Consider the following 20158-nt stretch of genomic DNA (forward strand, 5'->3'; position numbering starts at 1 on the left):
GGAGGGTGGGGGAAGGGTGGAAAAATTTGTCGAACGTTGTTAATCAATGCGCTCTAATCGCGTTCGTTCGACAAACGAAGCGAATTCGTTCGAAGCGGTCCAGGGGGAAGGGGTGGGGGGCGTGGGGGGCCGATCGGCTGTTTCCGGTCGATGGATAGAACACGGTTTCGTTCTTTTATCCGGCGTGTTGCTCTTCGATTCCGCGGACGCATCGCCGCTCGACCGTTTTCAAATCGTTTCCCCCCCCTCCTCCTCCTCCCCCTCGCCGCCCTCCGCTGATTCGCGGGACGCGCGTTTGTCGCGGTCACCCCGTGTGCCTCCTCCGCGATACGTCGCCGAATCGTTTGGCCGAGCGAGAAACGCGACGCGAATATTACGAATGGACGGTTACGCTCGTTTGATCGGTCCCCGCGGCGGGGAGGGGGAGGGGTGGGGGACTGTCTGTTCGTGTCCGTTCTCGTTTCGGTATGGCTTCGCTGTTTAGGCTACGATGAAACGGGGACTGCAGTGGCGTAGAGGATTTTAGGTTATGTATAAATAGGGTATGTATAAAATTATTTAAAAAAAGAAAAGAATCTTTACGTGGCTCATCCTCGTTGCAATCGATATAAATAATTTTCTTTTTCAATTAAAATGATTTTTATCAAAAAATCCACAATCTAATAATACTACATGCATAATATTGTTGAAAAGAGCACGTGCTATGTTCTTTCGAAAATTCATAATTTTTTTTAGACAATGGCAATGTCTGCTATGTGTCCCATTCAGGGTAGTCCCCCCCCCCCCCGAACTATCAATTGTTTCTCCATTCGAACGAGAGAAAAAAAGAGAAGAAGAAGGGAGAAAAAGGCACGCGTTAACGAGCATAACGACCGTTCTATTTCATTTTCACCACGTGGAAATTTCCAGTCGGCGACACCCCCGGCTTTCGCATTGTCGTGGACGCCGGGTAATCTGTAAAAATTGGAGATTGGAATAGATGTGTGAAACAAACAACGAACGGAGTTCATTCATTTCTATACTTCTCCGCTGTTTAACCCATTAACTTTATGATAAATTATTACTTTTAAAAATTTTTTTTAAATTATATAAGTCATATAATATACATATTATATATATATATACTCAAAGCTATAGTAAGTATACACTCAAAATGTTTTTTGCCAATATAATTATATCGAAATTACGTTCTGTTATTAAAATTATTTATATTCTTTGAAAAATTCCAAAATTGAATCGCGACGGTGTGTATAAATAAAAATTCATAAGAAAAGATTATTGTTCGTTATCTCAACTATTTAAACAACGTCAAATAATAATGTACGAAAAGTTCAAAAATCAAGTGAGAATCGTAGCAGTTAATGGGTTAATATTTATGAGAGAGAGAGAGAGAGAGAGAGAGAGAGAGAGGCTTATGACATCATTTAGCCAAGACTTTGATTACTTCGTTCGGAAAGTGTTCGAAAGCTCGAAAGCTCTTCTTCGACGATTTAATTCCTTTCGATCGCTTTGGAAGAGGAGGAATTGAACAATGGTTTCGCGTTACGCGACGGAATTTAATGCGTCTTCATTCGCGGCTAATTGCTGTCAATTACGCGGGGCTCGGCTTGACGAACGAAGGCGAGCTGCCGCGGGTATACAGGAAATAGCGAGGCTTAGCGTGGAAATTGGCAATCGTCGTCTAATTAGCCCACTTGCAGCCAATTTCGGGTTTGATACTCTCAATACCGAACGCGCGCTTTGAACGCCATCGATAGCTGAGATACCCCCTTTCACCATGCTCCACCGTCGTGGATAAATATTCAATAATTATTGTTCCGGTTTTTGGAGAACTTATTATAATTCACAGAATTTTTTAAAATTGTACGAATCGATTTTGTCAAATTTTGGATAAATATTTCATCGATTCCATTGAAACATAAATGTTATTCATACTCACCACAATTAAAATCATTAAAAATCACCATCGCGAAGCTCTTCAAAGTACGCCAAATGGTTAAATAAAAATTCACCGCAACTAAATAGCAAATAAAAGCTGCACTCTCGCGGAAAATTTGCCTTTGCTCTTCGCGGATATTTTTCCTCCGCCTCGCGTTTCTCATTATCATTTTTCTCATGAATGCATAAAATCCGCGGGCAAGCATTAAGATTCAGCGGTGAGATCGATTCGCTCCATAAAATTTCATATCCTTGAGCAAAGTTATGTTAATTCGCGTTCCATCTACTCTCTCTCTCTCTCTCTCTCTCTCTCTCTCTCTCTCTCTTTTGCTCTTTTGCGAAGGATCCATTTCGTCCACGTTGTTGACTCCTGTCGAGCGCGCAGCGTCATCCATTTTCTGTATTAACTGTCCGGTTCATGCTAGATGAGTAATGGCCGACAAGATTGTTGCATATTATACTGTACCTACAGCGGACAAAGTAGATTTCTTGACCCTTTTTCACCCTCTTCACCCTTTGCATTATGATTTCTTTCTAAATTTTGTTAGGTAAGACTGGAGCAGGGAGGCAACAGGAAGTATAGTATAATTGTGAGAGGATTTTTGTTTTATTGTTGTTTTTTTATTTCTGCATTTATTGGTGATTTAAAAAGGGAAAGAAAGAAAGAGAGGAAGAAAAATCCAAAAACCTGGACTCTTCTTCTATAATTGTTAACAAAATCCAAAAACCTAGACTATCCTTCTATACTTGTTAACAAAATCCAAAAACCTAGACTATCCTTTTATAATAGTTACAAAAATCCAAAAACCTAGACTATCCTTCCATAATTATTAAAAAAGTCGAAACTAGAAAATTGAAACCTTGAAAATTTTAACAAAAATCGCTCCGTCACGTTACGGTATACCTTATTACATTAATTAATTAATTATTCAATATATTTGAATCTTCAATATAAAATATAAATACCTTAATATATTTATTACTATTATTTATTCAATATTCGATCATAAATCAGTACCAAGAGACGACAACAACCTGTACTCAAAAGTTACCAAGAAGTGAACCGCGTCTGTGTTTTAAACTCTGAATTCTCTATTCTTTATTCTGTCAGGCAGCAATTGTTGTAAATACGTTTCAATGGCGGACAGGCACACCGGTCTCGATGAGAGAGAAGACTCAGCGCGCGTGGTCACAAAAAGCATTTGTTACACATTCTGGGCGGATTCGTTCTCAGATGCCGATGAAAAGCAACAGAGCAAGAGAAAGACAGAGAGAGAGAGATAGAAAGGGTGTGTCTGTGACAGAAAAAAAAAGAGAAAAAGAAAGAAAGAAAGCGAGAGAGAAAGAGAGAGAGAGAGAGAGAAAGAGAAAGAATGCGTGCAAGAAAAATAAATAGAGAGAAAGAAAAAGGGAGAAAGAGAGAGAGAGAGAGAAAGAGAGAAATGGTGCGTGTATGAGAGAAAGAATGAAAGAGAGAGCCAGACAGAGAGAGAGAGAGAGAGAGAGAGCAAAGGAGAGAAAGGAAGAAAGAATGAAAGCAAAAAATAAAGCAAGAAAGAAAGGAAAACAAAAGCAAGAAAGAAAGAAACAATCAAAGAAAGAGAGAGAGGGGGGGGGGGGGGGAGAAAGTGTCTACGTGTACATGAACAGCTTCCAAAAGCGCATCGCAAACTGACATACACACCATGTATACATGCTCATAATTCGACACACGACACCATATACGTATAAATGAACTAGTCGCGAGCGTACATATACATACATATAGCTACATCTATTATACATATACATATATATATATTCATTGCGTATGGAACTACGAATAGACGTTTTCCTTAGGCGACACGTTATTACATAAATATGAATTCTATAAATTCTATATATACATACATACATAATCGACGGACGGCCCTCGAGCAGTGTGACTGTATATATATGTATTTGCCTGCGAGTGTATGCGTGTGAAGAGAAAAATAGAGAGAGAATAAAAGAGAAATAGAGAGAGTGAAAGAGAAAGCTAGAGAAAAATAGAGACAGCGAAAGAAAAATATAGAGAGAACTAAAGAGAGAGAGAGAGAGAGAGAGAGAGAAATAGAGAGAGTGAAAGAGAAAGCTAGAAAAAAATAGAGAGAGCGAAAGAGAAATATAGAGAGAACTAAAGAGAGTGAAAGAGAAAGATAGAAAGCGTCAAAGAGAGAAAGAGAGAGAGAGTCGAAGAGTGAAGGAGAGAGAGAGAGAGAGAGGTATGTGCAACCACGATTCGAAACAAGTTAAATTAGTGGATAGCCGCGTCGATAAGTCGTAATTACTAAGGGGGAGTCGTTTAATGAACTAAACACAAAGGAATTGAATTAGGTTACACGGGCAAACCAGGTAATAAGTCTGTCCCCATATAATTCGTCTCTGTTCCTATTCTCTGCGACGCGCGTACGCGACGAAAGAAGAAAAAACTGGAAACCGACGCTGGGTGTCTTATTTAAACGGAGAGGGAGAAACTAGTGGAAAAAGAAGAAGGAAAAAACACGATTACGACGATAATTGGTACGCGCGCGTGGACGCGGAGCTTGATTTTTGTATCCGTTCATCATCGTTTCTTCGAGCCGCGGAACCGAAATACGCGAGTGAGGGCGTTTCGCGGACTACTGTGATCGTGATCGTGTTAATACCGTGACGACTACGACCCGCGTCCTTATATTATATATACATGTGTACACTATAGCGTGTACTGTACATGAAATGTATATTATACGTCTATGAACGAACGTATATTATACGTGTATGCACAAGTGTATATTATATACATGTATACATACATATATATTATGCGTGCGCGATATAATATATTGTATATATATGTATATACATACACATGTATATTATTCATATGTATAGAATGTCCCAAAAGTTATTTGCAATCAGGAAATGAGAAAATTTCAAGCAACTTTTTACTTTGCGAAAATGTTCTACGAGGCTTCGTTCAAGAGTTATTAACGAAAACCAATCAAAAGCGAGATCAACGCAAGTTGGTCTCTCATTGGTCAGTGTTTTTCGTTAATAACTCCTTAACGATGCCACGGAGAGTGAGCTCCAAAAAGTTGCTCCAAATCGACTCAGGAATACCAATTTATAGCTTGTTAAACATTTGTGGGATATTTCGTGTAATCTGCATATATTATACATGCACGATATAATATGTTATACACATATGCATGCTTGTATATTATACACACGTACATACATGTATATTATAAATGCGTACATACACGTATATCATACATAATATACATAACATACTATACATATGCTATACATGAATATTATACACACACTATACATATATTATTCATGTATACTGTACATAAATCGTAAATGTACATTATACATATTATTATACATATTACCAGCGTATACACGTATGATGTATATATATACATACATAAATTGTACATAGACTCGCCGGGAGTATTTCGATCACCGTGAAAGGGTTTGCAAAAAGCGGTTTCTCATTTTCATTGTTCGGCGTCGATGAACGATGGAAGGGAGTGATCGAGATATCTCTACACGATCCACGTCGATGCAAAATAACCCAGCGAGTCCGGCAGGATACCTTTGTTTACATTTATATAAACACACGTACACAGGGAAAACGAGAGAGTGAGAGAGAGAGAGAGAGAAAGAGTGAGAGAGTGAGACGCGCGAACGCAAGGATAAGTGCTCGTAATTATTAATGGTAGGCTTAGTTACGCGAAGCCGTGCAAGAAAGACACACGAAGATAGCCGAAGATGAAACGCGCGTTCGGCGCGAAATATTCCGCGGCGCGGCGAAGACGAGGCAGCCGGAGAGGAAGCAGGAACGAACGAAGCAGGAAGACTCGCGAGCTACCGTTTCCCTTCGTTTTCACATGCTCGCCAGGAAGCGTGACCGCGGACAGGAACGAGGTCACGGAGCATCACCGTATCGAAGACCAAAAGGCTCGTTCACCATTTCCTAAACCAGAGCCTGCTCCTATTCGCTCGACAGGGACTGGCACAAAATATACCATAATATCTGGGCCCCTACATGAGGCTATTCCTAATGCAAGGGCTCACTAAAATTCGTCCCTGATCATCGACGTCTAACAGCCGACCAGCTGCAATCGCAAAAATTGTGTTTAAATTTTGTGCCAGTTCTTTTTGAGCATAGTTTTCATGGTGTCCCATAAGTTGCTCAAAGGTGGATAGATATGGGTTCCTGGGATAATTTTAAGCAACTTTTTCCTTTGCGAAAATGTTCTACGACACTTCGTTCACGAGTTATTAGCGAAAAACGGTGACGAATGAGAGGCGCCGATAAGCTAGGGCCAGTAGAGCTCGTCTCTGATTGGTCACCGTTTTTCTTTAATAACTCGCGAACGAAGCGTCGTAGAAAATTCTTGTAAAGGAAAAAGTTGCTCCAAATCAACTAAGGAAGCTTTCTCTTCTGTTTTTTTTTTATTCACTTATGGGACGCCATGTAATCGCATCCCATCATCTCCTCTCGACTACCAACCGCTCTCATCCCTGTATAAAAACCGAGTCCATGCGATCTATCCGCACAAAAAAAGAGAAACGAAGCCCCCATCGCATGCCACTCTGAACGGACGCACAATGACGAACCAATCGTCACGAAGATGATAATCCGAGACGAAGATGATACCGTCATCTCGGCCATTAAACCGACCATATTGTACATAGTCTCTGTACGCGCGAGACGCATCTGTACACACGTTACACACGCGACACACATTACACATACACACGCGATCGTATATTCTGTATTATCCTTACGCGCGAGAAAGCACCCCGGCGAATTGCGAACCGGAAAGCGAGCGATGCGGATGGCAATCACTCGATCGGAAACCGCGCTCTCCGTTCGCCGCATTCTTTTTTTTTGCGATAACTATAAGCAAGTCGCGCGATTTTACACTGGCCCGTTCTGGACGAGGAGATCGCGGCTGACGCTGCGATTATTTATTTATTTATATAGAGGATCTTTTTTAGTATTCAAGGTCTACTTTTTTAGTATTCAGTCTCTTGTTAATACAATTTTTAGGCTATTTTAGATAGGTCAAAATATATAGGATAATGTTTTTTTTTTTTATTTAATACCCCGTATTCGAAAAATTATTTCGAACTTATTAAATATTATTAAATAAATTATTAAAATACTATTTTCTTCGCGGTCGCATAAATCGTTTAAATTTGTTTCTATTTCGTCTATATTTGTAATTGCATATTTTCAATGCAAACTGAAAATTTCAAATAAAGTGATCAGCCACGATCTCCTCTCAGACCGGCGAAACTAGCAGATAATAACGACTAAATAAATAATTAAATAACAAATGGGCGAAAGTACCGAGAAACGAACAAACAAAAAAGAAAACGAGTGCTGATCATTCGCGTCGCCGTTCGACATTCTCGTTCCTCTGCTCGCTGACTCTTTATAGGCGTTGTACACGTGATTTAAATTATTATTAATTATTATTATTATTATTATTTTTATTAACGCCTATAAACGAGACCGCCGAAAGAGAAATAGAAAACGAATCGCCAATAAAAAAAGAAAAAGGGATAAAACAAAAGCGAACGAAAAAATACATTAATAAACTACGAATAGTCTAACACGAGCTAAAGAAGAGAAGAAAAAGAGAGGAAATAAAGATAAAGCTAGGTTAAACCAATTAAATAAATTGAAATGAAAATAAAGAGGGAGAGAGAGAGAGAGAAACGGAGCTAATTTAAAAACTAAGATCCGCGCGCGAATCGAACAATCTGCCCGCGTGGACGAACGCTAAATTAAAAAGAAAAACGCGAACGAGAGGTTAGGATTTAAAAAAAAAACGAACAGAGGCACGATTCTAACAGAGAGAGAATTATTAATATTTAATAATAACGCGCGCGCGACATAAACGTAAACGCGTGACTAAAAAGAAAAAACGTGTAGAAAGGGTTAAAAATCGTTAATTTTCAATCGAATTGAAATTGAAAAAAAAAGATAAATAAATAAATAAATAAACGTATGATAAACGATGGACGTGCGTTACAGTAGCAGATTCAAACGAAAGGAAAAGAAGAAAAAACAAGAGCGACGAGATCCGCGCACGTTTGTAATAATAAATCGTAAAAAACGAGATAATATTAATGAAAAAAAATGAAATAAAAAACGTAAGCGATTTAAGGGGGGGGGGGGAAGAAAAAAGAAATAAAAACTGTAAGCGATTTAAGGGGAGAAAAAATAAAAAAGCGTAAGCGATTCAAGGGGAGAAAAAATAAAATAAAAAACGTAAGCGATTTAAGGGGAGAAAAATAAATAAATAAATAAAATAAAATAAAAGCCGCGCGGTATGCTCAAATTGTAGAGGAAAGTTTTATCTCTGTACATGCGCTTAAGGGGAGATCATCCTTACCTTAGAAACTATTGTACGATTAACTTGTACCGGATAATTATTATTATTGCTTAATCGAGGGCAATCGATTTGAAAATTATAAATGGAAAAAAAACGTGGGATAAAGGGAAGCGACGCTCGTCGCGGTGGCGAACAGACACGATCCGCGAACAACATTGTTTTTTTAGCGTTAAGTCGAACGGTGTGGAAAGAAAGGGTTTAGAAAGAGTGAGAATGAGAATGAGAATGCGAGCGAGAGAGAAAGAGAGAGAGAGAGGCCAGACCCGGCGAGGGTTTCGATCGATTTAATGGCGGAAAATCGCGTTCGCGCGGCACAAGAAAGTTCCAATGACACTGTAAAGATTTAACGAATAATAAAATGAACATTACAAAAAATATAACAATGCACGAGTTAAAAGAACGGGTTGCGAACCTAACCGGCAAAAAACAGAAGAAAAGAAATTTTATTGCGTTGTTCGGAAAGTCATTTCGTTCTCTTTCCGATGGAAATGAAACACAATAGATCACTGAACAAAAACTATTGCAAAGAATCGAAAATTTTTAACAAACAAGGCTTGCTATATTAGTTGTCCAAATATATAATAATTATGCAGAGCTTAAGTATGACGTTGGGTTGTGAAAAAATTAGGTCCTTCGAAATTACTTTCTGAAGAACCCAATTATTTGTTCTAGGAATTTCTTACTTTTCGTTGTTCCAACCCTTTACTTCGAGTCACCTTTTCTTCGTTCATGGCGTTTACTATAGCTCGTGGCGAACACTCGAACGTCCGGCTGACGGGGTTCAGCTACGCAGCGTTCGAATCGCATCGAGTCAAAAGGGTTGAGGTACGTATTCAAACCAAACGACGATCATTATATTGTTAAAAATAAATAGTTTTTGCAATAGTTGCGGCGTGCTAATGACAAAATGGGGTAGCTTTTTTCAACCCCTGTACAGCGCCATGCAGTGACGAAATGGTCAAACTGTTGGCCACATTTATCGACAGAGTAATGATTATAAATGAATGATTATAATGAATAACTAAAGATTATGTAATTACTAGAAAATATTTGATCAACTGTCGAAATAATTGCACTTTATATCGTAATTCTATAGTACATGTGTCATACATACTATATTCATTTATTGCCTCCAGATAATATTCCTCACTCGTAGTAAAAATGGAATATACAGAAAACTCTCTTCTTGCTAAACTGTTCATTTTACAAGAACTATCGGTAACAAACTGGTAAAAAGGTGCTTCAAACCGAGTCAGAAGAGTCTAAAAATTGCAATATCTGTACAAATCCAGTGCCTATAGTACATTTTACATACCAGATGGCACTGGTATCCAATTCCCGACTAAAACTCCGAATTAAATGAGGCATAAAGAACACCCGATTCGTGCTAAGTACTTGGACACAGGATGTCCCCTATACCTCCTCCACAATAACGTAATAACTACGTTGAAAGAGACTTACGTCTCTCGGTGCTACGTTGCACATGAGAAGAGGTCATTACAATCATGCGTAAAATATCAGGTCGATAAGGTAGCTAGACACTGATCGCGAAAGCCCACAAAGGCCCGCAAGATGCTCGGTCTATTCCGTGCGCCTTGTCCGTGTTAAAAACTTCGTAGAAACGAAAACATAATTATAAAATGCTGCTAACGAAAGTGTCGTTCACCTAATAAAGATTATGTGTTATGTCGGAGTTCGCCGTGTTTATTAGGCATCGTATTCGTCGTGTCCGTGCCCCGTGCTTAGCCAGAGAAAAATGCTGAACAGATTTAAATCGGCGTTTATGAACGCTGTGGGCGCAAGCGAGCTCGGCCTACAATATCCAAACGATTCGGATAACGACGCGATAACGGATTACATTAATTCGAATTTCGCCACCGAGGTAGAAAATAAGCCGTACAGTCGTCCAGGTTTTTTAGGGTTAACAGCTGAGGAGACACAGGTGTGTTGCCTTGAAGTATTGTGATTGTCACTGTACACTATACTTGTTAACAAACAACTATATCCAATCTGTGTCTTATATAGGTGAGCGCGGATCATACAGTTAGACCGATCATAGTTCCAAGAGATCTGAGTCGACTGCCATGGTGTGCTGGCTACGCTGAATGTATAAACGCTGGGAAAAGCACTTGGAACGAAGACCAAGCCTCTGCGACCAGGGGAGATCTAAAATTAAACGATGTGAACGTCACGTTGCCTTACGTCATGTTTTCCATGTTTGATGGGCACGCCGGTTACCAAGTTGCTTTGACTGCGAGGCTACAACTTCATAAAATAATCCTTGTAATAACAATTGTTAATTCTTTACTCATTCTCATTTTTATTATAAAACATATTTTCTAATTTATATTATCTTTGTTCCAGGAAAGGTTAATGGCGATACCAGGGAATATGTTATTAAACGATGACGAGGATGAACTGATAAGCGGTACAGATTTAGTTATCGGTGCTATTGAGCTAGCGTACAGACAGATGGATCAGATGGTAGAAGCTCAGGCTCAAGGTGGAGGCGGTGGTTGTACAGCGATTACTATTTTATTCCTTAATGGTAGATTATACGCAGCAGGTGCTGGAGATTCTAGGTAAAACTTTCTGTTCCTTGCGCGCGCAGACGGAAGTTGCAAGATTTTCTAACGAGTGTCTAATGACAACAGGGCTATATTAGTGAAGGAGGACGCCCAGTACGCGTTGACGAGAGATCACACTCCTGATTCAGAGTCTGATCGCGTCAGAGCGCTCGGTCTTCTAAGAAGCAACGAGTTGCTGTCTAATCATTTCACGCCGCTAGAATTTCGGGAACGTCCTTTACGGAAAGAGTTAGGCTCCATGGTTTTATATAGAGAACCTTACATGACTGGCTGGGCGTATAAAGTATTATCTCATTCTGATTTGAAACTACCTCTTATTTCTGGTCACGGAAAAAGGGTGATTATCTTCGATATCTTCGTAAATAGACTGGGAACGATTCTGGATACAAATTCGTTGTAAAATTCTTGTTCAGAGCCGAGTGATGGGAACTATAGGAGTGACGCGCGGATTCGGAGATCACGGATTGAAGGCAGCTAACACGGGAGTAAACATAAAACCATTCCTATCGTCGCAGCCGGAGGTGCAGTCGATTAAATTGGATAAGATCTGCTACCTCACGGAACGCGATTGCGTTATCGTGGCCACGGACGGCCTCTGGGACGTCGTGTCGGACAAAGCGGCAGCGAACATACTTAGGAAAACTCTAGCCCCGGACACGCCATCGCTAGAATATAGGTATCCCTCCCTGTAAGTTAAAGTACACGTTCCAACGACGTGTGGTATACGACCGTGGTTCTTTATTTCAGGCTCACGATGGGTGCTCAAGAATTAGTGCAGGCGGCGAGGGGTAGATTGATCGGTCGAGTCTGGGTAGGTAAATCGGACAGTCCCGAGGAGACGGACAAAAAGTTTCTGCCGATGGCGTCGGTCGACGACATCAGTGTTCTAGTTGTTCCATTGTATCCGTACTCCTGCGAGCACAAGCAATGGCTGAAAACGTTGCACCAGGAGAGAAGATATTCTATGGATTCGATACACATATCGTCAAACAATTCCACATAACAGTATACGACCAAATCTACCGTAACGGATTAATTTATAATTTAGTATATAGGTTATGATCGAGCAAGATTATTCACAGAGTTATAGCGTAGCATACACCGGAACCGTACGTTGCTTTTACGATTGCTTTTGAAAAAAGTAACAATTTCTATGTACATTGCAGTTTCAAAGAAACAAAAACAAAGAAATGAACACAGAAGAAACTTTCCAAACGGTTTTATTCTTATTTGGAGTGGATAGTTTAGCGTATACTGCCACCTTTCGTTGATTGTAAATTAGACGAACGCCATATAATTATTTAACCGAACATTCCAATGTTTAGCGCATATCGAGCATAACTGTAACTTAATTTTTAAGCGTTACGCAGCATCCAAAGTAGACACGGGTACAGTGTTTCTTTAGCTTCCGCAGTGTGTGCGTGTGCATTATATTTTATTTTGCGCGCCGCGCGCGAACCATCGATATAAACACAGAGACGCAGAGGGAGAGTGCGGCGGACGAATTTGTCCGGCGGTGATATTATCGGAACCATATAAGAATGTTACATTGCGGCGATTAAATATCGTTCGTTTTTATTTTCTATTTATTTTTATCTCTATTTTTTTTTGGATTTTTGATCTTTATTACTTTTTATTTGAATAACAACTACTCGAAAATCACAGTATGTACGCGTATGTACGGAATCGTCTTTACGTGGTTGATCCACCAATCCCCTTCGATGACCACGAATAAAAAGATATTGTATATAAAAGGTGCGTTATTGCCTTTTCTTTTTTTAGTGATGAATATAATAGGAACGTAAGTTTTATCTCGTCTTTATATATTCTATTTTTATTTCGATGTCGATATTGTAATTGAGAAAAAAATTTGAATAAACGTTCATTGTATTCATTCGGACACCGACGGCCTCGTTTGTAGTTAACCAATTAATCGCTAATTTTAATCATTGATGAATTAATTTTAATAATAATTGCATATTTGAATTGATTGCTTTCTTTTAAGCGACGCGAACTTTGTGTTTTAACGCTTTTGTTACCATGCGAATACATTAACATTGTAGTGATTGACTTTTAGCAAATACGCTTGAAAATATTCCTTTAAATAACAATTTTGAAACAGGTGATTAGATAGTTATTTTCAGGCGATCTCACAATCGAAGAATTTATCAGCTGATCATTTAATTCCGAATCAGTCGGCTTCGCAGAATTGTTAAATATCCATTTTGTTGAAGAATAAAAATGATTTCTTAGAATTGTTTAAAATAAAAAGCTGTAATAATAACGAGTAATTTATACTTTGAGAAATTATTATATATTTATTATTATTATATTACACTTTAATTTATGCTTTAGAAAAATTTTCACTTTTAGGAAAATCCAGTAATTGTAATTTGAAGTGGTAAAAATGTTAAAAATATTTACAATCAACGTCAATGACTTTATATTAAAATTTTAAAGGAAGATCTAGTATCTATTTCGGACAATCGATAGTATCGCGGAATGAAATCTAGTCATCGCGACAAACTTGTAAACAATATAATTTAAAAGCACCGCTTTTCTAAGAAAGATTATTAAATATCGATTTCAAAGAACACTTTAGATGGTATCGTCGGCGGCTCGTGTTACGATTATCGGATGAATTGTTTCAGATGTTTGCCGGATCGTGAAAACGATAACTACCATAGACGCGATAACGCGGAACATGGATGATAAACTTTTTCATGGAAATTATCAATAAAAGCTTCGGAGATCGTTGAAAATAAATCGCTGTAAATATAAATAGATCCGATTTCACGCGAACCTGGTAAATTGTCTCTGATTACACTTATAGTGATTCGAGTGGAATCAGCAGGTTATGGCAACCGTTTGCTTACTAGTCACGTTAACAAATTTCTTCTTCTTATTATTATTATTATGAAATTAGGATATAAAATTGGAAAGTCTAATTTTATATTATTTATATGATATGAAATTCGTATAATTTAAGTGGTATAAAATTTATATAAATTAGGTGATATAAAATTGATATCATTTTTGTAGTATAAACTTTATATAGCTTATGTCATATAAAAATTGATATGAAGAAAATGGTCTAGGAAAAGGGTTAAAACCTAGAATCACCTTTACCGTCTACTTCGGGGGTTGAAACAATGGCGACAGCTTCTCATTGACCCCTTCAACGACCTTAAATCCTAAAAAGTTACTCTCGCGATCATTTGAAAGTCGGCTTAGTCTAATGGATCATTCTGAAAGCCTTATTATCGCGGCCCTTATTTGCGCGTCCGCCGAAAGGCGGCCAAAGTTTCCTTTCTTTCGCCGGGTAATTGAAACAAATGGAAAAAACCGCGCTTGTTCCCCAATTTGCGGGAACGCCTTAACACGCGTTCGATTTCTTGGTAAACGGGGTGCCGCCATTCGACGCTATAATGCGGCCATCCAGCACGACAAACGAGAATTGATGGGCGTTCGCACAATTTTCAAGCGGACGCAATTCACGAACCGCGCGCCGCGTACGTTGACCTTTTTGTTCGCGGTGTATAGTGCGGTCCGAAAAATCGCCTTTAAATGTCTCTCTGTTTCAGTTCACACGGCACCCAATTGCCTTGCTTGCGAATCATTCCCATGCATGTCAATCGTACGGAAACTGCTTGTTGGGTAACTCCCAATGATTCTGCAAGCTCCTCTTGCGTTCGACTCGGATCTTCATCGAGTAATGCCTCCAATTGATTGTCTTCAAATTTTGTTGGCTGCCCAGAGCGAGGCTTGTCTTCAACACTGAAATCACCATTCTTAAAGCGTCGAAACCATTCCCTACATGATTTATCAGTTGGAGCATTTTGTTGCAAAAGCATTGGAGCAAAAGCTGCACTTTTCTTCCAATTAAAGCAGAAAACTAAAATCTGCTTAGTTAACACAAAACTTGACATATTCAACCGAGTAAAAAACAGGTGTATTAAATGAAACTCGAAGCAATATAAACTGAATGTTATCGGCAGATACCTAACCTCTCAGAAACAATTGAAATCAGTTGTTACTACGAAACAGTTATAACAGCCAGAGCTATCTTTTGAAAACGGACCGAACTAATTTGTGCTCCTAATATATCCATCTAACTTTCGTTTTGTTCTTCTCCTTTGCGCCATGAGGCCGGGCGACGTCGGATCCGTTTTTCACGAGTTATAGCATGGCTATCTGTCACAGTCATCATCGATGGCAACTTCGAGGATACCGGGGGACGTAATGCCTCCTGGCCCTACGGTGTAAGGGCGGTGAAAGAAAGGATAAGATGGGGGGGGGGGGGGGGGGGAGGGGGGGGAGGGGAGGAGAGAAAGGGGGGGAAGGGGGCGGGGGGGGGGGGGGGCGGGGGGGGGGGGGGCAGGAGACGGAGAAAGCGAGAAAGAACGGGTAACTTACGGTGTATCGGAATGGCCGGCAAGTTAGGGGTCTCTCGCGCCGCTCACCGCGATGCATCATCGTTAGGAGAACTTTGGACGGCTTCCCCCGGTTACGCCATTGATGGCTTCCTACGATAGGACATGATGTATCTTTGCCCTCATCGTTGCCGCGGCGTCCGAAAAGCGTCTCGGATGCAATTCGAAAGGAAAAATTGCGAATTAAGCGCTCAAGACGATCTCTTTCCAGAGCGCGCTATAGTGTGTGTCGCGATAATCGAGCGATGACAGGTATAACAGAGAATCCTACTGAAATTATTTCAAGTTGTCGCCTAAAATTTATATAAAATCCTCTTAATTTTTATTCAATGCGAGATTTTATTGTTAATGTATTTTTTCAGGATAATTTTAACGGATTTAATGCATCGAGAAAATTTTGATTTGTTTATCGACGCCTCGCGTCACATGGTGTGTACTGATCCAAGGTGTACCGATCCAAGGGTCAATTTGACTCTTTTCAAGGCTCCTTTTTCTCTTCTTTTTCCTTTCGTTAATCGGTTCATTTTCGTTCCGATTTTCTGCAGCTAAAAGACGGCGAAATCGCAGAGAAACGGCGACGCTCGGTATTTCGCGCGAGTAGTTCGCGGTAATTCGTCCCGTTTCTATGGATTTCACAGGGTGCCAAGTCGACTTCGCCTCGTTAGTTCCTCAGGTGGCTCGTGCCCGTTGTCAGCTGTCTTAGGCTTGTCCTCCTCCGCCTCCACCTCCTCGTACCTAATGTCCCTTTAGCTGTAAACTCACGCCTAGTTGCCGAACGTGATGCAACGGATAATGCGACAAGTTTGCTGTCGAGGGATTATGTGACCAGTGTTTCGTGTCTTGCCGCGCATTTACCGTCTACATATTTTAAGGGAATCCTAGACCGTCCTTGACGGACGTATACATTAATAACGACGGATTATTTATATTTCTATTACATTTAGATTGTTAATAACTTGGACCCTTTTTAGGCGACTTTTAATCCTCCATTTCCGACGCGCTTTCGTTCGCTGAGGAACTATTGTCCCCGTCTATATTTCTAAGTGGAACTGTACTTATGAATCATGTTGTCGAAGTTTATATTTCACGGTTAAGGTTTATAGTACCGTCATTTGTTTATAATTTAGTTTTATGGAAGTTTATTTATTTCAAAAGTGATTGAAGTCTATTTATATTCAAATTGAGATATTATAGATATTTATATTATATAGATATTTATACTATAGATTGAAAAAGAAAATGTTATTCACTGTATAAAAAATAAAACGTTCAATTTCCTATAAATCCAATAAAAATTACTACACAACAAAAAATATACTACACTATATACGAGTACTATAGATCGGAAAAAGAAAATGTTATTCACACCGGTGTCGAAACATCGTCGATTGCAGCTGATGAAGAAATCGCGTTCGCCGAGGAAAACAACTCGAAGAAACTTGTGGAAATCGAACGATAATTGTAAACGAGTCGACGAAGGCCTCGCGACAATTACACGGTGACTGATAGATTACGGTAATTGATTGCTGGTATAAGATGTTGTCGCGGGATTTTTATTCCGCGGATCGCGATAGCCGATCTCTATCGCCAAAGATAGATCTACGGACCGGCGTGGATTATAGCAACAATTTTGTTTAAGACGTGAGGAGACGACGGGTAAGGAGAGTGCATTATAGAGAGAGAGAGCAATAGAGAGAGAGAGAGAGAGAGAGAGAGAGAGAGAGAGAGCAATAAAGAGAGGGAGAGCAATGGGAAGAGAGAGAGAGAGAGAGAGAGAGAGAGAGAGGGAGAGAGAGAGAAAGAGAGAGAGAGCGTTAGAGAGAGATCAATAAAGACAGAGAGCGATACAGAGAGAGAAAGAGAGAGAAAGAGAGAGAGGCAGGAAGAAACGAGTGTTCCAGGCAAGGGAGCAAATTAACCTAATGACAGATGTTTCCCGTGAGATGCTGAAAGAGTTACCATTCCGCCGTATGCGAATCTCTCCTGCTGTTATATCAAAGGAGCAGACCCGCTCTCGGCCATTCTCATAGAAAATACGCGGTTCGTAATCAAATCGTCGTAATCGCAGTTCGCGCTGTTCGTTTCTCTACAACCCGGATATGACAGAAACGGAACAGGGAAACGATCTCGTGGAAGCGTTCTCAAAGCTATTTTTTCCTGCTCGTTGCTTGCGACAGCTTCTGCACGAGCTGGACTCATTGTGTCAATCTTCTTGATATATATAATAATGTCTTGATATTATATATTAATTTAAATTGTTCCATGCGGCTGTGATTTAATTTAATTATGATTTTAATAAGTTGGTGTGGATTCTTTATTAAATATGGAAATGGACGATGTCAGTGGTCGAGTTTTTTTAATTTCTCGAAGTGAACTCGGCATTTTGTTGCAATATTATTTACCCAGTATTAAAGTAGACAGTTTCAACTTTCATTTGAGCTAAATTGCATAAAAATATCTCCACGGAAACACATCTGAAAATTTATTTAAATTGTCATTGTGAAGTTCAATAAATCCCACGATGACAGTGTTCGACTCTATTTAATTTTCCAAAATGGTATCGCCATTTTCTTACAATATGATATACCCTGTATTAAAGTAAACACTTTCAGCTTTGATTTGAGCTAAGTTGCATAAAAATATCCTCACCACAACACATCTCAAAATTAATCTAAACTATCACTTCAAAAACTCTAATTCCTTTATAATTTCCTCCGCGACAATTACCCAAATCGATTCGCCCTTACATTCCCCTCAAAAACTAATTAAGGCTCTAAAATCAATTAGTTTACAAGCTACGATTTTTCCTCCGTGCGCGTCGTCGCCGACGACACGCTAACGGTTATCCGATATCGCATTAGCGTACGTCAGGGCAAGTTCTTCCGCGGCGACGGCGGCGGCGCTCCGCTCGCCAATAACTCCATTTTCGCTGACATAACTTGTAATCGTGTAATCTGGCGGGCAGCCCGCTACGGAAACGGACGATTCCGTTCTTCGACGACGACCACCGCCGCTCTCTCTCTCTCTCTCTCTCTCTCTCTCTCTCTCTCTCTCTCTCTCGCTGTGAACGCGGCCGCCGTTCAATGTAATCGTCGGACGATCGGCCGAGCGAAACCAAATCCAATTTCTGTGAACGCTGAAGGACGCGTACTCGTTAATCCGTCAAACTGGACGCTGCCTCGCGGTATCTTGGCCAACGCCGGCGACGCTCACCGTCGTCCAATCGACGCGCGGCGATTGTACCTCGCTCTCCCCCTCGGTGTCGGAGCGGAGATAACGCTCCTCTCGTCGCTTCTCTTTATTTCTTTTTCTTTTTTTCTGCGACGATAAGGAAACGGTGTCCAAGATTTACATTGTGTAACGTGCTCGATGAGAATTCGAGTGGGAGGTATCGAAGAAGTAACGGAGAGCGAGGATGTCGCTGGTAATTGCGGCACCTGTGCGAAAATCAACACGCGTGTACACTGGGTGACACGATTGTATGGATTTGTTGAAATGTTTTCGGAATTGTTGGGGATGTTGGAAAATATTTTGGTTGAGAGGCGATTGGTTTTTGGGGAAAAGGATTGGTTTTTGAGGGAGCATAATTTGGGGTTGGTTAATATTTTTATAGTTGATGAGTGAAAATATATAAAATAGCTAAAATATATAAAATAGCTAAAATAGCTAAAAAAGCTAAAAAAAAATAGTTGCGTTTAAAAAAGTGAAGATAATCTTAGTACCATCTTCACGCGTCAACCTAGACAAATTTTACCGATATCAGATTATATACTAATCAATATTATCATAATCTACGATTTTTAAGACGTTTGACGGGTTCGATATAAATGGGTCATCCTGTATATTGCCACATCAAGTGGTACAACGATATTGAAGCGACAAAGGCTTACTAGGAACCAATCTAGCTTTTATCGCGGAGGCTATAGAATAACAATTAAAATCACGGTGCTACTTCGTCGACAATTAGCTCGGATCATTGTTTAACCAGCCGGGCAACGTTCTCTTCGCAGAGTGGCGCAATGTTTGTTTGCCTATGGATTTATTTATTTCTTCGTTTCTCTTCTTTACTTTATTTCTTCATTTCTTTCTTTACTTTATTTCTTCGTTTCTTTCTTTACTTTATTTCTTTATTTATTTCTTTACTTTATTTCTTTATCTATTTATCTTTTTCCTCCTTAATTTCTTTCTTTCATTCGTTCTTTCTTTTTTTCTATATTTATCTATTTCTTTCCTATTTATCTCTTACTTATCCCCTTCTTTGTGTCTTTGAATCTGATACAGGCTACAATCAACGTGTTAACAAATGTGATAAAAATATCTAATAATCTACAGTTTAAAAGGACTATTTTTTCAAAATATTTCTGACCAAGACTCCATTGAAATAAAAATATCTGTGATAGCTCAAATAGTTATGACACTCTAATAATTAGTTCGAACAATGCTATAGCGACTACTATAGTGACACAAATAAACACATGATTACATCATTGATAAAATATAAAAACTTCTTAAAAATGTATCTACTTGAATTCGATACAAGCAAAACAAACGACATTATTTTCCGATCTCCACAATAATACCATGCTTAATTCCAAAACTCTACAATATAATATAAGGGTTCGTAAACGCACGTTTCTGCCACAAAGTAGCACCCGGTTATCTATCGGTGAGCTTCGTGAACGGGGTTCGGAGCGCGAAGGGGTTAATTACGGCTCACGGTGGCCGAAAATAAATCTGGCGGGATCGTTGATTATCGTTCGACGTCGGAGACGGT

General features: G+C 39.6%; 1 protein-coding gene across 2 annotated transcripts; it reads left to right on the forward strand.

The window, feature by feature from the left end:
- The first annotated feature begins 9898 nt into the window (after positions 1-9898).
- LOC144476307 (protein phosphatase 1H) lies at positions 9899-12851 on the forward strand. Of its 2 annotated transcripts, none has more exons than XM_078193043.1 (6): positions 9899-10305; positions 10389-10646; positions 10728-10945; positions 11018-11288; positions 11365-11639; positions 11699-12851. In XM_078193043.1, exons 1-6 carry the CDS (start codon positions 10120-10122, stop codon positions 11952-11954), a joined length of 1464 nt encoding a protein of 487 aa, XP_078049169.1. In that variant the 5' UTR covers positions 9899-10119; the 3' UTR covers positions 11955-12851. The 2 variants fall into 2 exon arrangements, with proteins under 2 accessions (XP_078049169.1, XP_078049170.1); XM_078193044.1 differs by having other exon boundaries at positions 11365-11627.
- Positions 12852-20158: the final 7307 nt, after the last annotated feature.

Source organism: Augochlora pura, chromosome 10, assembly GCF_028453695.1.
Source record: "Augochlora pura isolate Apur16 chromosome 10, APUR_v2.2.1, whole genome shotgun sequence".
Lineage (NCBI taxonomy): Eukaryota > Metazoa > Arthropoda > Insecta > Hymenoptera > Halictidae > Augochlora > Augochlora pura.